Source organism: Myxocyprinus asiaticus, chromosome 46 (assembly GCF_019703515.2).
Source record: "Myxocyprinus asiaticus isolate MX2 ecotype Aquarium Trade chromosome 46, UBuf_Myxa_2, whole genome shotgun sequence".
Lineage (NCBI taxonomy): Eukaryota > Metazoa > Chordata > Actinopteri > Cypriniformes > Catostomidae > Myxocyprinus > Myxocyprinus asiaticus.
The window spans coordinates 18,398,864-18,421,995 of NC_059389.1; the positions used below are offsets into that span (position 1 = coordinate 18,398,864).

A 23,132-nucleotide genomic window follows, 5' to 3' on the forward strand; every position below is an offset into this window, starting at 1 on the left:
TTATGTGGTTTGGAGCTTAAAGGTCTGGTCACCATTCACTTGTATAGTATGGACCTACAGAGCTGAGATATTCTTATAAAAATCTTTGTTTGTGTTCTGCAGAAGAAAGAAAGTCATACACATCTGGGATGGCATGAGGGAGAGTAAATGATGGAGAGAATTTTCATTTTTGGGTGAACTATCTCTTTAAATTTTGTGTTGTTTCTCGAAATCATATGCCTCAGAAGACCTGGAATAAAAAAGTAGTTGCACAGACTTTAATGATACTTTAGGGTGCTTTTTAAGCCTTAAAGTGAGACACTACCAACTGCCCCAGTTTTGAAAAGACAAACCGGAATATTCATAAAAATTTTGTGTTTTGCAAAAAAGTCATACAGGTTTGAAATGACAATTAGGGCCAGTAAATGAAGAGAGAATTAAAATTTCTGGGTGAAGTATCCCTTTAAACCAAGTGACATATAGTTTAAACTATCTATACCTGGTCCATCATCATTTGGCATGACTAGAAGGAAACACAAACACATAGAGATGAGGTTCAGATGAGCAAGAGACAGAACCTAGAAACCAAACGTATTGCCACTAACCTACAGTCTCTGGCGGTGTGTACCAAATCTCCAACAGAGTGCCATCATCTACTTCATCATCGTCATGTAGGTCTGCATGATTTTCTAACACTCTGAATACAGATCAGTGTGGTGAGAGAGAGTTGATGGTAGGGAAGTGTCAGTTAGACAGCTACAGAGGTCATGGTCAATGGAAATTAATTTAAGTATGATGTCTGTGTGCACATTTCATTTTCCATCAAAAATACTACTGAGTTCAGCAAATCGCCAGTTGTGCTCAAAAGTTTGCATACCCTGGCAGAAATTGTGAAATTTTGGCATTGATCTTTTATTTAAGGATAGTGATCATATGAAGCCATTTATTATCACATAGTTGTTTGGCTCCTTTTTAAATCATAATGATAACAGAAATCACCCAAATGGCCCTGATCAAAAGTTTACATACCCTTGAATGTTTGGCCTTGTTACAGACATACAAGGTGACACACACAGATCAGTCCTATTTTCAAAATCAATGCCAAAATTTCACAATTTCTGCCAGGGTATGCAAACTTTTGAGCACAACTGTATAAGCAGACAGAGCATGTATATTATAAATATGTAGACTCACCTTCTGAGGGACTGCAGTTCAAGGCTCTCAGCAGGTAGGCAGCGTAATCCTCGTCCATATGACGTACCCCCGTGGAGGTGAAAGCCGAGGTGTTCGGGTTGGTCTGGCAGCTGGTCTGGGACTCTCTGTGAGACTGTATGGAGATTGTAGATGCGAAGGAATGAGCCAGGCTGAAAAAAAAAAAAGACAAACAGGGTAAATTGAAGTGAAAATGTTCTTTACTTCTAGGCAGGCAGGAATTCTATTTAAAAAGTTTACATGAACGATCTTACTCTGATTATGCTTAATACGCAGATAACGTGTGGGGTCATGTAAACACCTTAACCCGTGTTCTTTTAATCGCATTAACGGTTTCAGAAAAATAAAAAGTATAAACCAATTGACACACAAAGATCTTTGCACATTACCCCGATTTCACGTTGCATGTAAAACAATTTTACCAGGTTTATTACAGCTTATCCAATGTGCATATGCCTGTGTCTGTTTTAATATCAAAAGCAGAGATTTCAATTCTCATGTAAAAGCAGTTTTCCTGTGTTGTCGGATTTTTTGAATAAGCTGATCTTTGTTAGTTATCAATGTATTGGTGTGCATGTAAACGCACTCAGTGTTTTCTGTACAGTTATATGCGTACCACTTCTGCCATGCAATTGTTCAAGTAAATTTTTAATTTCTGTCATTCATTGTTTTACAACTATTTTCAATAAAACCACCCCTAAACAGCATGTAAAAACAAAACATAAATTGTGATTGCTTTACGCGTTGGTTCAGAAATCCTTCATATCAACAGTGTAAGGCTATGTTCACAATCCCTCCACAGCTGAATTTGGCCCAAATCAGATTTTTTCACATAAGTGACACAGATCTGTTAAAGGAATATTCTGGTTTCAATACAATTTAAGCTCAACTGACAACATTTTCTTAAAAAATAAAGAAGCAAAAATCTGTGTTACAGTGAGGTACTTATAATGGAAGGCTAATCCATAAACGTTATAATTCACAATGTGTCAAAAGTTTAGTCAACAATAAACAATATGTGTGTTAACATGATTTTAGTGTGATAAAATCGCTTACTAACCTTTTCTGTGCAAAGATATAGCCAATTTGACAACTTCGTTGCCACGATGATGAAATGTCAACAAACACTAAAACAACTGAAAAACAATGATTTAAACAACTTTACAGCTCAAATAATACATACATTTTACCAGATGAATTAATGTAAGTGCTTTTATAAAATTATAAGCTTCACATTTATGCTTTTAAATCCTCCAAAAATGCCCCCATTCACATCTATTGTAAGTGCCTCACTGTAACTTCGATATTTGCTTTTTTTTTTTTTTTTTTTTTTTAAAGGAGGGACGAAAAAAAAACTGTTTTTCGTGGTAATCAACATTATACCACAAATGCTGTTGATTGAGCTTAACTTGTATTGAACCCAGAATATTCCTTTAATTGGATGACAATGTAAACAGCCAAAAAGCACACTGAATCTGACATTTTCAAATCCGATCTGGGACACTTTCAAATGTGGAAATAAATCAGATACACGACTTTTCCAGTGTTAAAATGTGGTTATATTTAATGTGATATTTACAGTTGAAGTCAGAAGTTTGCATACACTTAGGTTGAAGTCATTTTTTAACCACTCCACAGATTTCATATTAGCAAACTATAGTTTTGGCAAGTCGTTTAGGACATCTACTTTGCACATGACACAAGTAATTTTTCCAACAATTGTTTACAGACAGATTGTTTCACTTTTAATTGACTATATCACAATTCCAGTGGGTCAGAAGTTTATATACACTAAGTTAACTGTTCCTTTAAGCAGCTTGGAAAAGTCCAGAAAATGATGTCAAACCTTTTGACAATTAGCTTCTGATAGGCTATTTGGTTAATTGGAGTCAATTGGAGGTGTACCTGTGGATGTATTTTATGGCCTACCTTCAAACTCAGTGCCTCTTTGCTTGACATTATGGGAAAATCAAAAGAAATCAGCCAAGACTTCAGAAAAATATTGTGGACCTCCACAAGTCTGGTTCATCCTTGGGAGCAATTTCCAAATGCCTGAAGGTACCATGTTCATCTGTACAAACAATAGTATGCCAGTATAAACACCATGGGACCACGCAACCATCGTACCGCTCAGGAAGGAGACGGATTCTGTCTCCTAGAGATGAACGTAGTTTGGTGCAAAAAGTGCAAATCAATCCCAGAACAACAGCAAAGGACCTTGTGAAGATGCTGGAGGAAACAAGTAGACAAGTATCTATATCCACAGTAAAATGAGTCCTATATCAACATAACCTAAAGGGCTGCTCAGCAGGGAAGAAGCCACTGCTCCAAAACCACCATAAAAAAGGCAGACTACAGTTTGCAAGTGCACATGGGGACAAAGATCTCAATTTTGGGAGAAATGTCCTCTGGTCTAATGAAACAAAAATGAAACTGTTTGGCCATAATGACCATCATTATGTTTGGAGGAAAAAGGGTGAGGCTTGCGAGCCGAAGAACACCATCCCAACCGTGAAGCATGGGTGTGGCAGCATCATGCTGTGGTGGTGCTTTGCTGCAGGAGGGTCTGGTGCACTTCACAAAATAGATGGCATCATGAGGAAGGAAAATTAGGTAGATATATTGAAGCAACATCTCAAGACATCAGCCAGGAAGTTAAAGCTTGGTTGCAAATGGGTCCTCCAAATGGACAATGACCCCAAGCATACCTCCAAAGTTGTGGCAAAATGGCTTAAGGGCAACAAAGTCAAGGTATTGGAGTGGCCATCACAAAGCTCTGACCTCAGTCCGATAGAAAATTTGGGGGCAGAACTGAAAAAGCATGTGCGAGCAAGGATGCCTACAAACCTGACTCAGTTACACCAGTTCTGTCTGGAGGAATGGGCCAAAATTCCAGCAACTTATTGAGAGAAGCTTGTGGAAGGCTACCCAAAATGTCTGACCCAAGTTAAACAATTTAAAGGCAATGCTACCAAATACTAACAAAGTGTATGTAAACTTCTGACTCACTGGGAATGTGATGAAAGAAATAAAAGCTTTAATAAACCATTCTACTATTATTCTTAAAATAAATTAGTGATCCTAACTGACCTAAGACAGGGAATGATTGCTACGATTAAATGTCAGGAATTGTGAAAAACTGAGTTTAAATGTATTTGGCTAAGTTGTTTGTAAACTTCTGACTTCAACTGTACATCAATCTTACTCAACATTCATCATTAGCATGCTTGATTTACCTTGTATATAGGCCTGTTAAGGTTTAAAACTTTAAATTTAGAGTCATATCTTTCAAGTTAAAAAATTCAGGTCCTTTTTAAGAAAATAAAATTATGGGCTTCATCAGATGGGTTCAGCGTTTCGTTTGGAATACACATAGTAAAATATTCATATGAAAAGATACAGAAGTAGATTTATGTAACAGTGCGCTTATCTTGTGTCACCCGTTCAGAAAACACAGTTTCTATATTTCTCAGATGAGTATCCAAAAGCGAATGCTAGAAAGTCAATTGAAATCTGAATTACAGATAACTCTTACCTTCCATATATATGTAATGCCATTTTTCCTGCTGTCCTTCGATTTTATGATGTCGTTTGCTCATAAGTAGACCTAATACTACATCCTTACACAATGATGATAATTAAATTTCACCATACGACTGCAAAAATACTTTATTCATAAAGACAGTCTTTCTCGAGCACTTGTTGATATATTATTCGATTGGCATTGTCCTATCTGCATTTAAAATAAAAATAACGTCCAATTACAATTTTAATTCATTATACATTATAATGATGAACATGCCAGGGTTTGTCATACACAGAGTCGCTGGCGGTGTGAACGGGGCTTTGTACGGAGTGCTCAGACCTGTATCTGATATGGGCTACATTTCAAATGTCATGTGAACAACCTTACAAAAAACTGAGGAGAAAAAAAGATTTGGGCCACATTCAGTTGCAGTTAAAAACATAGCCAAAATGTGACTGTTCTAGTATCAGTGCAGCAGGTGGCAGTATGGCGCAGGGTTGAACCACTGAGTCTAAACTTTACAGGAAGATGAAAACTAAATGTTTTTGGCTGGTCCCTTGAGATCACTGTGAGTGACATGAAGAAAATAGGAGACTTCCACTGTAGCACAAGAAAGGACTCATTAAATGTTTGTAAGACATTCACATTAGTCTTCAACTTCTGAACATAACCAAGAGAAGGACATCTGACACCAAACACTGACATTCAATACCTCTCTGCCTCAGATTTCTGTTCGGCATTTAGAATAAGGTTATTACACAAGTGCTGGGAGCCATCCCATTGCTGGATGCTGATTACATCACTATATCTGGGCATGGGGCACACACCATTTCTGGGTTTTCAGGCCTGGTTTTTACCTCCAAGTCTCTGTTTGTACAGGGATTTGAGGTAAAACCTAAGGGCTGGCATTCACAACAACTGGTTGGAAGCAATATAGCCCCTAGACAATGCTCCTTAAACAGCCCAAAAAAGCATCATGGAGCAAACCAAAACAGTTTCAACATAATGAATGGTGGCATCATTTATTTTATGGGACACAAATATTTAATTATTCTATGGTGCAAAACAGATTTAAACATATCAAAAGTGTGTAACTACATTCAGTGAAAACATACATCCCCATATGTGCAAATTTGATTCAGCTCATTACAGTCTTACTTAAGAATTAGTTAACTATAAATTGGGTGTGAGATTGGAGCTAAAAAGGGAACACAACTTGAGAAGGACTGTCCACCCCTGCCTTGAAGAATTATGATTTAATCTATTGAAACAGCCAAAACATTTCCTTTATACTGTCATCCAGCAGTCAAACACATCAAGATCCCAGGTTTAGAACCTGACAGTGTTTCCATCCACCAAGTCTAGACAAACATTCAGAGCATGGACTAAAATTAAGAGGGGTTCGGCGCAAAAAATGCAACCGAAAATGACAAAAATGACCACGAAATTCAAAATGTTTTGAGAATTGTATTGAGAATGTATGTAAATGAACATAAAAGAACACTGAAAAAAGCAATTTTGTGGTGAACTAAACTTTAAACATTGAATAATTTAAAGCGTAAACTTGAAAATATTAAGTACATTCTACATTTGTACTTCAAAATCTTGCTCTTGCTTATAAGTAAATATTATTCATGATTGTTTGTTATCTTTACAATGCGTCATCATCCATCAATCTTGAAGCATAAAATCTTGTCATATTAATTTAGCTAATTTGAGCACATTTTACAGGTAATTAAATAAGTACATTTTACTTAACGTTTCGAAGCTGGTGTTCCAAGTATGCACCAGGCTTGAATAACGAATGAGCTTGCATGGTTTCACTGTTTGCAAGTTAATTTACACTACTTTTATTGTTATTTTTGCCATTACATTTGGTAACTTCTTGTTTTGAATTCTTAAGTTCATTTTAGACTCAAAATTACCCATTCATTATAAAAAAAATTACTATTTGATTGTTACCGTCATCATGTTTTGCACACCAAGTGTTGCGGTCTGTTTTAGCAGCCCTGTATCTTGTTTCTATTGCCTGTAATGTCAGTAATCCATGGACGAAAGAAAGCCATACAGGTTTGGAATACCATGGTGGGTGAGTAAATTATGTATGTCGCTTCCATCATGAAAACATGTACTTTAGTTTCAATTCACAACCCATAGATATGATTCTTCCTACAGTCATGAACGGAAATAAACTGAACCGCGCTACAATTTCATCCTGATCATTACCCTCATTACCAATGTCTCTAACAAACTGAAAAGCTAACATCAAAACTCATCCAATATCCCATCAAGCTTGCAACATTTTCCTTGAGAAATGACTCGGCACATAAAGCCACTGGTAGAGGCGAATCTACATATACTTGGTATTCTCCTGCTTGCGCTCACTGCACGGATGGTTACACACAGCAAGGAAAGGAGCCTGGCTGCTCGGCACAGGTGTGCAATAGTTGGTGTGAAACTCCTCTGATGGTGCCATTGAGAACAGCAGAAGAACTGTAGTGTTGCTCAAGCATCCTGCATGGAAAATTCCATTAACCAAAGCTTTGTTGATGTATACGTTTGGATAACATGGAACTTGTCCGGAGTCTACGTAATGGAAAAAAAAAAAACAAACAAGGCTAGAGTAGGATGCTCCATAAATGAGCAAAGCTGCCTTTCACAAAGACAAACCATTTCCCATAACACCTGTATTGTCAAAAAACAAACAAATACAGGGAAAGTGTATGCTTGGAAAAGCGTTCAAGTGAAGACATGGAACAATAATTCAAAACCCTCGAGGGTAGTGACCCAAAAATGGGTTGTAGATCCATTTTAAAGGGGTCATGAACAGCAGGAAAAAAACCATGTTGAATGCAAATAATAAAATGCAACTTACCATATAATCATGCATAGTTGGATAGCAAAATGAATATGCTCATCTACTTTTAAAAGGGGGTAAAAAATGTTTTCCATTTTTGTGGCTAATACCAATAATATAATAAAACTAATAATAAAAACTTATTATTATTTTACATGATATAATATTAAACTGTATTATTATCATATTAAACATTTTCTATAATATAGAAATGGATTTTAAAAAATATTGTTAAACATTTTTTAATATTAAAAACTAATAATATGGCTAATAGTGATACATAATTTGATCCTGTGTTTGTTCCATGTGTTAGACTGGTTAATCACACTTCTGCTGTTGTTTAGCTTCCCTATTCAGCCCATGTCATATTAATACGTTTGCATATTAGTAGACGGTAATATTAAAAACTTTAGTGTTTAACAGTCAGGACATTTTCTCATTGAAAAACATATGGCGCTGGCCAGATGGGTGAAAAAAACTTCATTTAGCAACATAATGAAGTGATTCACGACCAGAAGAGCATGGACACATGGACACTGTTAACGTCAACCAATGTGCCAAAGCCAACACAAAACAAATGAGAAACTTTGTCTATTATGGGTTAAAGTCTATTGAGTTTGACCCATAGTATTCCTTTAAATTTATGCTATGCCTATACATTCTATCCTACACTACTGTACGCAAAGGATTTTGTCATGTGTATTTTGTTGATTCATGTTTTTCAAGTCTTTTATTTTGAAAAGTTTTTTTCCTGTTTCATGTCATGTGTCCCAAGTCAGGCGATGTCCTGTTTTCCCTCCATGTTCATGTGTCTTGTTTTCATTGGTTTATTGTCTTGATATCCTGTTATCAGTTCTGTTTGTTCATTGGTTATCTTTGTCATGTGTTCTCCCATGTCCATGTATTTAAGCCCTCATGTTTTCCCATTGTGCTTTGTCAGGTATTGTGTGTTTGGTAACGTTGTCAGTTTATGTCAAGCCATGTTTATGTCAAGTTTTAAGTCAAGTCAAGTTCATGTTTTTGTGTCACGTTTGTAGTTAGGGTTTTTTGGTTTTCACGTTTATTAATAAATTTGCACTTGGGTTCTTCATTTCATTGTCATCGTCATTGCCAGCAGCCACTCGTTAAAGATTTCATGTTTTTAATATTTCGCTAGTCTGGACAGAAGAATATGGGCTCGCCAAAAAGTACAAAAACATCTATCTGTGCAAATTTCTGAAAGAGTCTGTAACACTGCAGCTATTCTCTCTGTGCCTGCTTCTCTTTTCAAAGACACACTGCATTTTGTCAGCAAATACTGTGCTTAAGACAGACAGCCGACAATTCCTGATGTGTCCCACCACATGCTTGCACAAGTCATATCTAATAAAAGCGGTAAGAAAAGGGAATCATGTGAAACACTTTTTGATTTGAAAAATATTCTTGGAAGAACGTGAGGAGAATGTATTTCTTTCAAATGTTTCATTCTAATGCAGACCAAATTTAGGACAAAATTCCTATAAATAGGGTTACCACAATTGACCAAAGAATTTCCATGACATCTCCAGTGGTTTGCATTTAATATATAAACATTTCTAAATAAAATAAATTATTCAAATTCAGACTGATTCACTAAAGAATATGGTTGGGAACTGGTTCCATTTTTAAATAAATACCAGAACCATATGATTTTCATGACATTCGGTTCTGTTAACGGTTCTTGAATGTGCATTTTTCCACAGATGTGGACAGAACACCATACTAAAATAGTGTTTCCTGTGGTGCAATTCAGCGGCGGCACTGCCTCTCTACTGAAACACAGCATAAAAAAACACAATGCGACCCGTGCATCCAATTCCTGAACAAATGACTCTTATAAGCTGGTTCTTTTGAATCCAAAGCACACAACACACAGTGCTTAAAGTGTGGTCCAATTACCAAACACATGAGTCGCTTCTTTTGAATCTATAGCCCCAAACACACAGCACGGCCAATGTAATGCTGTTCCTTAAATTACTCTTATGAGCCGGTTCTTTTTAGTGAAATCAAAAACACTTCAGTCAGAGAAGTTGCTGAATTAACCCTGGAAGTTATGATTTCGGTCATGTCCGACTGAAAATGAACCAAGAACTGTTACCATGTTACATGTTTATGTAATGTGTTGCTGAAGGCTCCTGAGACTTAAATCAGGCAGTGCAGTTGGTTGTTCTTATGACAATGTTTAGTTAAAGATAGGTCAACACATTACAAGTTTAGTTGTAATCAGTGACATTTCATACAAAAAATAAACTAATGGTATATATTAGCACATTTTTTGGGGGGTTAGAATTTTATTTAAAATACAGGTACAGCAGGACCAATTTTTGGATAGCATTTATGCCTCTTAAAAATATTTGAAGTCATTAAAAAGTCTGTAAACACGCCTTTTACAAAAACTGTTTTAAATTTAACTCATCATTTGGTAACAGGCTGCTGAGTGCAATAAACGCACATTTTTTATTATTTATTTTCAAATATTTCATCCTCAAAGAAATGTTAATGGAACTATTGAGGTATCAGAGAGGAATCTGAAGAGGAATTTTAATCGGAACCGGAATCAATACATTTCTTTCAATTCCCATGCCTACTAATGAATCATTTAGACCAATCTGTGAGCTGGTTTGACTGATTCATTGACCACGTTTACATGCACTTAAGAAAATGGTTTATTCCACGGTTTTTGCAGAAAGCGGTGTTCTGAAATGTCATGTAAACGAGAACGCCGATTTCCTTACGCCGTTTAAGGGATTAAGAGAATACGGTGCAACACACCTGGGTTTCTACCTGAGAACATGGCTTATGCTGCCATTTAAAAACATCAGCGAAGTTCTAACAGATTTTTGAAGAGTGCGCATGTGTAAACAGAATGACAAATGTCACAGGATGGAGCCCAACCAAAAGTCGACACAGTGGAAAAAATTCATTTCTCGGAGTACAGTGAGAAAAGTATATACAGGGCTCCAGACTGCGACTAAAATAATTGATTGCGACAATAATTTAAAATCTAGTCGCCATTGGCGACAGTCAGGTTGCATGCGTTTATATGCGGTTTCTTCAGATTTCATCTTGTGATTTATTTAATACATTTTTAGACCAGTGTGTCTCCGCCGCTTTTCACCCGTTCTGTTTCTGACGAGCTTGCTGCACTGCACGCAACAACAAACCCAGTGCGAGAGAGTCGTGAACAAAATACTCTTCTGAACCCGATCTTTTTCATGAATCATCCAAAAAGAACAGAGGGTTTGAACTCAGGAGCTCAGGTTAGCAGTTTGAATCAGATTCACTTTCTCAGCGAATCAGCCGTCAGTGTATTCACAACTGGGTGTGCAGACATTTCAAAATAAGAGTCCCATGTGTATTTCGGGCTTCTTTATAATTAAAAGTCCCGTATTGTATACCACTTTTATTCTTTTTGTTCTTTTTTATCTTTTATATTTGTATAAATTATGAAAGGGGTGTGAACATTTACGAGACAAAAGGGGATGCAAAATTATCTTTTCAACTATATATACTGTTTATTAAACCTCAGATTAATGGGTTATCAGCTGTCTTCCTTTTCTTCGGCTTTCTATCTGGTTTCTGAACAGCAATCTAAATCGAGCAATTCTGTGATTTGGCGACCAAAAACAGCCATTTGGCATCTTAATGTTTCAGTTTAGGAGCCAATGGCTCCCAAGTAATTTTTTTAGTCTGGAGCCCTGACATACACTATAAACTATACCCATTTATACACACCAATGTAAAATATCAACTGTCCTCAAATTCGCGAATATGCGCTAGTGCATCGGGGGAATCCCAGAGTTTTACGTAAGAGGGAAGCCTCACTATTGTAGCGCAATTCCGCTGTAGGTTGCGATGCAATGTTAAAGAATCAAAATCAGCAACAACTCTGGAATATCTGAAAATAAAGCGAAGCAACAGAGAATAAAACAGGAAAGTCTTCCTCGGATGCCATGTTTGTTAGTTACACAAGCGTCGCAGGGAAATTACGTTGCTGTGGAGAAAGCTGCTTACTGACCAAACCACATGTATACGGGAGTAAAGAGTACTCATGTGTATAGACGATGGAACATAAAAAGAGATGTTATGCCATAGGTTAGTCTCAGTCACCATTCACTTTCATTGCATCTTTTTTATATACAATTAAAGAACGAGGATTAAGGCTGTCATTTCCTTTTGTGTTCTATGCAAGAAAGAAAGTCTTCATAAAGTTTGGAGCGATATGTGGTTGAGTAAATGAGAGAAAAAAATTTTTTGGCCAAACTATTAATTCCCATAATTCCACACAATGCTACGGTGTTCTGCGTGGTTACCATAGCGTTACTATGCAGTTGCTAGGGTGTTCTAGGTGGTTGCTTTCTGTCCAAAGTCAAAAGAGTTTATTCTGGTCCCTCCTTCAATGGATGTCTATAGGATTTTTCACCTGTTTTATAAAGTCCTGTAGTAAACACTTTTAACTTCATGAAACATAAACAGAATATAAAAACAGTTAAAACAATTGCCTATTTAAAACATGCATCCAAATACAATGTGATATGATTCGTGGATCTTAAAATAATCTTGGAAAAAAATTTACGCTACTTCAGATATCTTTTTTGTCATCCTGGGGGACTGTCTTTCATTGCAAAGCAGACCAATCAAAGCTGTTGTGGTCTAAGACTACTGAAATCTTATTGGAAATTGAAAGCATAATCAAATTAGCCCAAATAAATAAACACACGGGGCGGAATGTGTCGAACTTTGTGACTTACAGGGGTTCCAAATCTGCGGAAATGTGCAGAATTCAACGCACATCGATTCCGTGTGGTCCCACTTATAACTTTTAACCAGAAGGTGGTGCTGACTTGAAACTTACTGTACCCTACAGGCATGGTGAGAATGACAAAAAAGCGCAAATCCTATACATTTTTTCATAGGTGAATTGAATATTAACAATAATCTAGGAAACTTTAAAGACAGACCAGCCAGGACCTCCGACGTTGTTTATTGATGGTATATGCCTCTGTTGAAGCCACACATTTCATTGTTTAAAAATCGTGTTTAATAGCAGAATTCCTGGTGAAGAACTACACTACCCATGATCCAGCAGAGAAAGAGCCACCAATCAGAGAACTGCGGCAAACAAAGCCCACCAAACAAGCTCTGCAGTGGCCGCCCACTCTCATGACACACTGTGAATTACACAATCAATTCTACCTACCCAAGTCTTAATATTTTGCAATAAAGTTACAATATATTGTTTCTATACTTAGAATCAACTACTTCAAATCAACAGTTTTATATTTTAATTTATAACATAATTTGCTGTTCATGGGATTGTAATTCATGGCCTAATTAAAGGCATTAGGTACAGTCTTGTACCTTTCTTTTTGCACAAAAATGTACAAATAAAGTTTTGCTTAATTTCAAAGTTTTTTATGTTATGATTCACCTCGGATGGTTTAAAACTCTTTTTATGAAGGATTTTATGAAATCCTTATGGAAGAAATGAATGGTAAAAATACTTCAGCAGGCTGAAAAAGTGGGTGGGCACTGTTGCGCTTTTTTTTTAACCAAAATTTATTTCAATACACATATTTCACATATTCATATTCATATATCCGTTAAATATGTTAACAGCGTTTTACAGGAAAACAGCCGTTGACTGTACTAAAGAGTACCACACAGCAGTCATAGTGTGCATACATCGAATGCATCAGTACAGGCTCATGATCAAATGAACATACATTAGAAGGCTACAGCGCTTGACATAAAAACCGAAGTACATCCTAACCTTAAGGCTATGTTGATGTGTACAAATTGAATGTCTTAAAAGTGGAACTTTCAGCCTTTCTGTAATAAAACTGAATAATCTGTGTTGTTTCTTATAATGTGTGATAAGCTACACCTATATGATGTTCACACACTGAGTTATATATGGTGTAAGACGAAGTCAGACAGTATGTACAGGTATGTGTGTAGCCCCCCACAATGATGGCCCCCATTCACCGTAACAGCCGTATCGATTTGGCCTTCTCTCTCCTCTCTCATAAAGCTATCTCTCTCCAGTTCACTTAATCCTAATGGCTGGCTTTATTCTCCTTTGCTGCCTCCTCAATTCTGAGCTCAAGCAATTTCACACAATATTAGTGGCGATACGTCCCAGGATATTGATAATGTTGGGGAAATATTCCAATTCAACGCAATCTTTTGTGGATAAATTGCATTCTGATAGAAGAATTGATCAATGGCCATTAAGTTACCATTTCAAAAGAATAAATTGTTTAAGCACTGAACATTTCAATTGTCTATAAATTAATCCTTATTTTTTTAAGTGTGCTTGCAAGGCTTGCACTGTCTACACTAATATCAGCTCATCAGTAAGGTTCAGATCATCATATATTTGAAAGACATTCAGTTTTGTTGAGGCAGTTAATCAAGCGCAACAGTTGGGTTTCAGAAGTTAAAATCCCATTCACTTTCTCTATAGGGGAATTGATTTTCAAAAATAACTTCTTATAAACCTTTAAAGACAGACTTACCGTGAGTTCTAAGGTTTTAATCAATGGCGTCAATAGTTATATATTTTTCAACGGTTTTTTATTTTATTATGTCATTCTTAATGCTTCATGGCTCTGTGAGACTGTGTGGTAAGACAAACTACTTGTTGCTGGAAATTGATTAAGACACGTAGAGTCCACGATCCAAAGTTTAAGCAATGAACCAAAGAAAGCCTCAAACTAACAGGCTTGAGCATTAATGAGCTATCATCATTTCCAAAAAGAACCTTTAATAAATACATGACATAATCGGGGTGCAAACGAAAAATATATTACCAGCAGCTTGCCACTCCTCTAACGTAAAGCAAATAAAAGGCTAAATGAACTATAGATTTATATCCTGAAAGCAGTGGCTTAATACAGTCTCTCTCAGATACTGTTACTTTGATATAACAGCCAGACTTGTTAAGCTGTAGTTTATGATGAAATTATAAATACATAGATGGCGCCGACGTGAATGCATCTCACAATGGAATCCCAACTCTCTGCTTCTAAGAGTGAAATGGTCTCTTTATCTGCAGATAAGGGCAGTTGATCTATTGGCATAACTCTATATATGTTAGTCCAACAGATAGTTTGTGGATGAAGAGATATGCTTTAACAATGTCATGGCCAGCAGGTGATGGATAGGCCCATTGTTTCATGCTGACATAGTGTTAGGGAAGAAACACATACAGAAGAACTCTATGAAGAACACAATATCTTTGATTGATGTTAAGATCACATCAGTCTCTCAAATTTTGAAAAAGAAGTAATAAAATAAGTGTGTGGGAAGCTATTTTGAAACTGTAGCTTGCCAAGCTACAAGCTACTGTAATCATAATTTAAGTTATACTTCAGTCAAGCTACCTTTTAAAAAAGTAGTTAGCCACACTAGTTACACTCAAAAAGTAGCTAAATAAATTGTAGCTGTTTAAAGGATTCAGTATCTTTATAAATATATAATAGATTTTCTATTGTATTATTTTTATCATTATTATTTAATTCAGAGCAGTATTTATCTGGCACAAAAACAAAGGGGGTAACAACAGTAAACCTGAACACTACATTTACACCAAATACTAGTAAAAACGAAAAAAAAAAAGAAGGGGAAAAAAAAAGGATCCAATTCAAGAAAGTGATGAACAGCAGCACTGAACTAAATATTTTGCTACAAAAAAAGATTTGAATTGAGAATAATTTATTTGATTGGTAAAACGTTTAACATGATCCGTCTAAATAAACCAATTTGCTTAAATGAGTCAGTTTTTTATGCAATCAAATTCATATTTACAAGGTTCCTACAACTTTTGACCAACTATTTTCCATGACTTTCCATGATTTTTCTTTGACAAGTCATTCAATATTTTTGAATAATGTTTTGAAAAATTATTTTATAGAGACAACACTCAAGGAGCAATTTTAAAGCTCATTAAATATTTTAAATCTGAGCATACAGTAACTACAAAAACATATATTGGCTACAGAAATTCCCAAAGACTTTTTAAGATTGTTTTAACCCTTTAAGCTCTGACGGTGTTTTTTAAAGATGTCATGTTTCAGTGGCATGCCCAGAATTAAAGACTTATAACTCTTATAACTAAAAAAAAAAAAAAAAACACGAGGTGGGTTTGGTATCATCTTAAAGAAAACTTTTCAAAATGTTCAATGATATAGATTATGATACATTCTGAGACTCTCTGCCTAAGAAACTGCTGAAAAATCACAAAAAATTATTTTTCTGATTTGACATTCGTTATCTCAGGGTGTAAATAAGGTGGCTCTGAACAACTTTTGTTTTGTTCCCAATCATGTCGCCTGGAACTGAGTAAAATTTTGTGTTGATACGACAAAGCACTCAAAAGTTATAGCATTACAAAAATCATTTATTCTAGGTTCCAAAAAGTGTCATTTTCCGATGATGTCATCTGATTCAGGAAAGCTAACATGTTTGTTGCCAGATAGTCAGATGCTGTGTGCACATTGTGATTCGTGTGGGTTATCTAAAGATCTATGTATCCGATTACTTTGTGTTTGGGGTCATTTTTAAAAGACAATCGCCTCCTCTAAGTAATGGTATGTGATATTTTATGTTCTGTTTATTTTTTGTGAATTTATAAGTGTAAACACAGCATACGAGCAACACCTGTTCACATGAAACATTTGTCAAAGACATACACTTAGCTATTACTTGCTATATTTTTGTCTGTGAGTAAAACAAATATGCTGGTTGTATTCTACTCTTTGAGAGCTTGCCAACAACATATGACACATGGCTATTTGATGAGTTTGATGTTTTTACCAATTACAATAATATGTGCAGTGCAAAATTTTCAATAAATTAACAAAATGTAACACTTCTCATTTATCTGCAAATTTCAAAGCACTTGTTCAGTTTTGGTCATAATTCAAACATGCATTGTAAAGTAGAGCTTCTAAGCTTTAAAACAATACCTATTTTGTGTTGGTCAAGACTGTAGTTATTAATTAATATTCTAATAATATTTTTTTATTTTATTTTGTGGTTAAAGGGTTAACTTCCATTAATTTTCCTGGCCTGAAAATCACAAATTTATAATTTCCTTATATTTCCAGGTTTTCCAAGACAATCGCAACCCTGTATTTATCATGATTACAAACATAGACACACCATGTGGGAATTAACAGGGCTGAATAAAAGCTGTTACACTGAGAACCTGAATATTTAGCAACTCACTGTTTCCTCTTTTGAACATTGAGTTCACTCCACCCACCTTTGTTCAAACTTCACACAGCGCTTATTCAAAAGAACCATTATGCTGAAAGTTAAACAAAAATTCTTAACTGCGAAAAATAAATAAATAAATTATAATAATATTCATATACCAGCCTTCCCTGCAAACTACTGAAATAGAGGCAAAAAAAAAAAAACAAACAAAAAAATCTGTATAAGTGCTGTAGATGTACTGTAATATAAATGATTTACCAACCTTTTAATTGCTAATTCAACGATTTAAAGACACTTGTTTTGGGTGGCTTTACGACAATCATAGGAGCATCTATACATTAACCAAAGAGAAAAGAAACAATATGAGGTTTCTAAAAAGTACAGACACTCTCAAAAAGTGGCATTAAAGCTCTGCTCCTGTTAAAATATTCATGAAAAGTATGATGGCAGAAATGTTGCCAGTAGTTTTGTAGATTATATATTTCAAAAGCTGCTATAAGACCTTCACATTTGAGAGGACATTTTTGGGGGGCTTTGATGAGTGAAAACAGGCAGGAGAGGTTTCAAGAGACACAAACACAATCAAACAACTCAAGAGGACTGAACACCTCTCAAATAAGCCAGGACAGGATTTGCTCACAATCTTACCTGACACCTTTTTCATCATTAAAGGTGCTGGGGTGGGTGCGTGGGTCTACAGTGCTGGGTGATGCTACAGTAACAGGGCATAACAGTAAAAACTGCTGCTAAAGTTAAAAATAGTGATCATAGGTGTTGATAGTTTCATATTTTGGGGTGTAGACTGGTAAAATTAATTACTGCTCCTGCAGGACAGGTTTTCTTACAGGAAGAGGGTCCCCTATAGAGCGCAAGAGGGCCCACCCATTTTTTCAGACATCTTGGTAACAGTATTTTCCCCATTCATTTTCTTTCCATAGGGATTTCATAAAATCCTTCATAAATAATTCTAAGTCATAAACCAAACCAGCCAGCTCTGTGATGAATCACATAACATATATATATATTTTTAAATTGGACAAAAAGACAAAAGGTAAAAGACAGTCATTTTTTCATGAAGAAATGAACTACATTCCCAATAAATTAAAATCTTGTAAAAATATAAAACTATTCATTAAAAGTAGTTGATCATAAGCAAAGAAACAATATATTTTCAGTTTATTGCAATACATTCCGATATCTTCAGTGGCAAGAAAAAGTATATAAACCCTTTGGTACTACCTGTATTTACTGTATGTATTTTAGTTTTTTTTAACAGTAAAGAGTTTTTGTTTAACGTTCAGCATAATGTTTTTTTTTTTTTTTTATAAGCGCTGTGTGAAGTTTGAAAAAATGTGGGTGAAAGAAAAAGTATGTGAACCCTTCGGAATTGCATGCATTTATGTATAAAATTTGATTTGATCTTCATCCAAGTTACAATAATGAACAAACACAATCCGTTTTAACTATTAACACAGAAATTATTGTATTTTTCTTGTACATATTAAATACATCATTCAAACATTTACAGTGTAGGTTGGAAAAAGTATGTGAACCCTAGGCTAATGATGTCAACAAAAGCTAATTAGAGTCAGGAGTTGGCAAACCTGGCATCCAATTAATGAAACAAGATTGGTGGTGTGGGTTAGAGCTACTTTGACTTAAACATTTTAAGTTTGCTATTCATAAGAAAGATCTGCTGATGTGCCTCACAAAAAAAGAGATCTCAGAAGACCTTCAATCAAGTATTTTTGCTTTGCATAAGGCTGAAAAGGGTTTCAAAGTTATCTCGATGACCTTAGATATTCATCTGTCCACAGTTAAGACAAACTGCCTATAAATGGAGACGATTTAGTACTGTGGCTACTCTCCCTAGAAGTGGCCGTCCAGCCAAGATGACTCAAAGGGCACACCGCAGAATGCTCAATGAGGTAAAAAAAAATAAATAAAAATAACCGTAGAGTGACACTTAAGATTTGAAGGAATCACTGGAACTGGTTAACATCTCTGTTCATGAGTCTACTATACGGAAAACATTAAAAAGGCATAAGGAAGCTCCTGCTTTCCGACAAAAACATTGCTGCATACCTATAGTTTGCCAAAAACCACCCTGACACTCCACAATGCTGCTTGGAAAATGTTTTGTGGACTGATGAAACTAAGGTTGAATAGTTTGGGAAGAACATGAAGCACTACGTTTCGCGTAAAAAGGGCACCACATACCAACAAAACATCATTCCAACTGTGAAGTACGGTGGAGGGAGCATTATGATTTGAGGCTGCTTTGCTGCTTCGGGGCCTGGAACGCTTGCCATCATCGAGGAAAAAATGAATTCCCAAGTTTATCAAGATATCCTAGAGGATAAAGTCAAGGTGGCTGTGCGCCAGCTGAAGATCAGTAGAAGTTGGGTGATGCAGCAGGACCATAAACATTGAAGTAAATCCACTACAAAATGGCTTCAAATACTAGACTGTTGTACTCTATTAAAGCTAAACAACATTTTTATTTGCAAACATGATTTCAGACCAATAGGTAAGGTTCCTGAACTTTTTGACCAATACATTTCCATTATTTTTCTATAATCTTTACAGTCATTCATGTGAACAGGATACATTTTTAATATATATAACTTTGTAGACAATGGCAGGATGGCAGGTACTAATTGTTGGAACTAATAAAATTAAATGATTATACTCAGTGGATAAATGTCACTAATAATGACCCTCAACAGATAAAATGATGTCATTACACTGACATGGAGGCAAGTTTTTATCTCACAAAGAGCAAAAACCTAATCTACATTCTTGAACTCAGCAAAACTAGAAATATTTCTATTCATTAAAGACATTTACGTGACTTGAAAAATTTCTATCAAAGAAACATAGTCCTAACCCTTTATTCCCATACCCTAACCACGAACTACCCCTTTAATTATAGGGAAATGATAGATTGATAAGAATGTTGTACAAGCGCCTAATCCTAGCCCTAAAGGCCAAAGTACACTTCGGTTATCCACGTTGTTGATTGCTCCGCGCATAGTATGCGTGAGGCAAATTTTGTCATCAGCACAGTCTGCGCAGACTGTCCGTGCATGGTCCATATTTTCTCGACATGTGCACAGTCCTCGTCTGTGTGCATCGTTGGCATGTGCACCAATCGTTGACTGTACTAAAAGAGTATCACAAAGCAGTCAAAGTGTGCATGCGTCAAACGCGTTCGTATTCGCTCACGATCAAAAGACTATACTTTGAAAGGCATCGCGGTCGACCGGGTGCGATTTGATCTGTAATGCAAAAAAAGGAAGAATACCTGGGCCTTACGTCTAAACCTAACATTAACCTTAAATCTAAGTTCTAACCCTAAAATCAGATTGGTTGATACAAATGTTGCTCCAGAACTAATAATGATGTTGTTCCAGTAACATGCTACTTGGTGAAAACACAGTAACCTCTATACATCTACTGCAGTAACACTCACCTTTAAGCCTCGAGCTACTGCCATGTGATTGTCGTAGACCAGAATGTTGGCTGTCAAGTTCATCCTGTCTTTAGCGACAGTGGATTCTCCTTCTAATGTGTCAGGTGCAACAGCAACCTTCAGAAGTGGATGTTCACACTTAGTCCCGTCCCACACCTGATCACAGTGGGTAATCATACATTTTACAAAATGGATTTGAGATTCATTTTGGGATCTAAGAACAACATTTGTATTAAGGCCTATTCACACAGCGAGTGAATATGCACTGCAAATATGTACCGTGAATAGGAATTGCATGGAATTTAACGATTCCAGTTCGTTAACGGTTCCATTAGTACATTTGAAGAAGAAATATGCGAAATAAAAACGCAATTCTTAGTGGATATACTGCCCTCAGCAGCCAATTCAACAGCAGCGTTGCAGAGGTGCTGCTGAGTAGTAGCATGAAACAATTTTAGCATGATCAGGGCTTCAGACTGCAACTAAACTAGTCGCAAATGCGACCAAAAATAATTGATTGCGACAATAATTTAAAATCTAGTCGCCATTGGCGACAGAAGGGTTGTGTGTGTTCATATGCGGTTTTGTCAGATATTATCTTGTGAGTTATTGAATACATCTTTAAAGTGCGCTCCAGTGTGTCTCCACCACTTTTCACCCACTCTGTTTCTGATGAGCTCGCTGCACCGCATGTAACAACAAACCCAGCACGAGAGTGTCGTGAACAAATGACTCTTTTGAACCGGATCTTTTTCATGAATCACCCGAAAAGAACTAAGGATTTGAACTCAGGAGCTCAGGTAAGAAGTTTGACACAATTGAGAGTGCAGACATTTCAAAATAAGAGATCCATGTGTATTTTGGGCTTCTTTATAATTAAAAATCATGTATTGTGTACCAGTTTGTTTTTTCTTCTGGTAATTATTGATTGGGATTGGAGTAGCACAATAAACTGCATATGGGATTTCATTCAATTTGCACTCTTGTAGTCTCTGTCTCATCCGGTAACAGTAAAGAAAGACTAAGGCAATACTATATATATATATATATATATATATATATATATATATATATATATATATATATATATATATATATATACAGTATATATACACACATACATACAGTTGTGCTCAAAGGTTTTTGAAAATAGGACTGATCATGCAAAAAAACTGTCTTTTATTTAAGGACAGTGATCATATGAAGCCATTTATCATCACATAGTTGTTTGGCTCCTTTTTAAATCATAATGATAACAGAAATCACCCAAATGGCCCTGATCAAAAGTTTACATACCCCTGAATGTTTGGCCTTGTTACAGACACACAAGGTGACACACACAGGTTTAAATGGCAATTAAAGGTTAATTTCCCACACCTGTGGCTTTTTAAATTGCAATTAATGTTGTGTATAAATAGTCAATGAGTTTGTTAGCTCTCACGTGGATGCACTGAGCAGGCTAGATACTGAGCCATGGGGAACAGAAAAGAACTGTCAAAAGACCTGCGTAACAAGGTAATGGAACTTTATAAAGATGGAAAATGATATAAAAAGATATCCAATGCCTTGAAAATGCCAGTCAGAACTGTTCAATCACTTATTAAGAAGTGGAAAATTCGGGGATCTCTTGATACCAAGCCAAGGGCAGGTAGACCAAGAAAGATTTCAGCCACAACTGCCAGAAGAATTGTTCGGGATACAAAGAAAAACCCACAGGTAACCTCAGGAGAAATACAGGCTGCTCTGGAAAAAGACAGTGTGGTTGTTTCAAGGAGCACAATACGACGATACCGGAACAAAAATGAGCTGCATGGTCGAGTTGCCAGAAAGAAGCCTTTACTTTGCCAATGCCACAAATGACAACACTTTGACACACCTCACAGCTTCTAGCACACTGTAATTTGGAGTGACGAGACCAAAATAGAGCTTTATGGTCACAACCATAAGCGCTATGTTTGGAGAGGGGTCAACAAGGCCTATAGTGAAAAGAATACCATCCCCACTGTGAAGCATGGTGGTGGCTCACTGATGTTTTGGAGGGGGTGTGAGCTCTAAAGGCACGGGGAATCTTGTGAAAATTGATGGCAAGATTAATGCAGCATGTTATCAGAAAATACTGGCAGACAATTTGCATTCTTCTGCACGAAAGCTGCGCATGGGACGCTCTTGGACTTTCCAGCATGACAATGACCCTAAGCACAAGGCAAAGTTGACCCTCCAGTGGTTACAGCAGAAAAAGGTGAAGGTTCTGGAGTGGCCATCACAGTCTCCTGACCTTAATATCATAGAGCCACTCTGGGGAGATCTCAAACATGCGGTTCATGCAAGACGACCAAAGACTTTGCATGACCTGGAGGCATTTTACCAAGACGAATGGGCAGCTATACCACCTGCAAGAATTTGGGGCCTCATAGACAACTATTACAAAAGACTGCACGCTGTCATTGATGCTAAAGGGGGCAATACACAGTATTAAGAACTAAGGGTATGAAGAATTTTGAACGGGTAATTTCATTTTTTTTCTTTGTTGCCATTTTTTTTTTTTATGATTGTGCCATTCAAAATGTGTTTTGCCTACTCACTCATGTTTTCTTTAGAAATGGTACATATATTACCAATTCTCCAAGGGTATGCAAATTTTGAGCACAACTGTATATATATATATATATATATATATATATATATATATATATATATATATATATATATATATATATGAGATCAAGCTTTTGACACTTAAGACAATTGAGGGACTTGTACACAACATTAATTGATGCTCAAGAAGGCAACACACTACTATATGCATACTACACTTTCTGTAAATATCTGTAATGTAGATT

The 23,132-nt window shown here is 36.1% G+C and overlaps 1 protein-coding gene across 7 annotated transcripts in view; it reads right to left on the minus strand.

The window, feature by feature from the left end:
- The window catches only part of LOC127436336 (protection of telomeres protein 1-like), a 65,438-nt gene that overhangs the window by 9,837 nt on the left and 32,469 nt on the right, over positions 1-23,132 (minus strand). For 6 of the 7 annotated variants that reach the window (XM_051690435.1, XM_051690431.1, XM_051690433.1 and 3 more), the window contains 4 exons: positions 20,293-20,448; positions 1,174-1,343; positions 585-676; positions 479-502 (listed from right to left, as the gene is read on the minus strand). In XM_051690435.1, coding sequence (XP_051546395.1) covers positions 479-502; positions 585-676; positions 1,174-1,343; positions 20,293-20,448 — 442 coding nt within the window. The remainder of the gene's footprint in view (positions 1-478; positions 503-584; positions 677-1,173; positions 1,344-20,292; positions 20,449-23,132) is intronic. The other variant, XM_051690432.1, reaches the window with a different exon arrangement.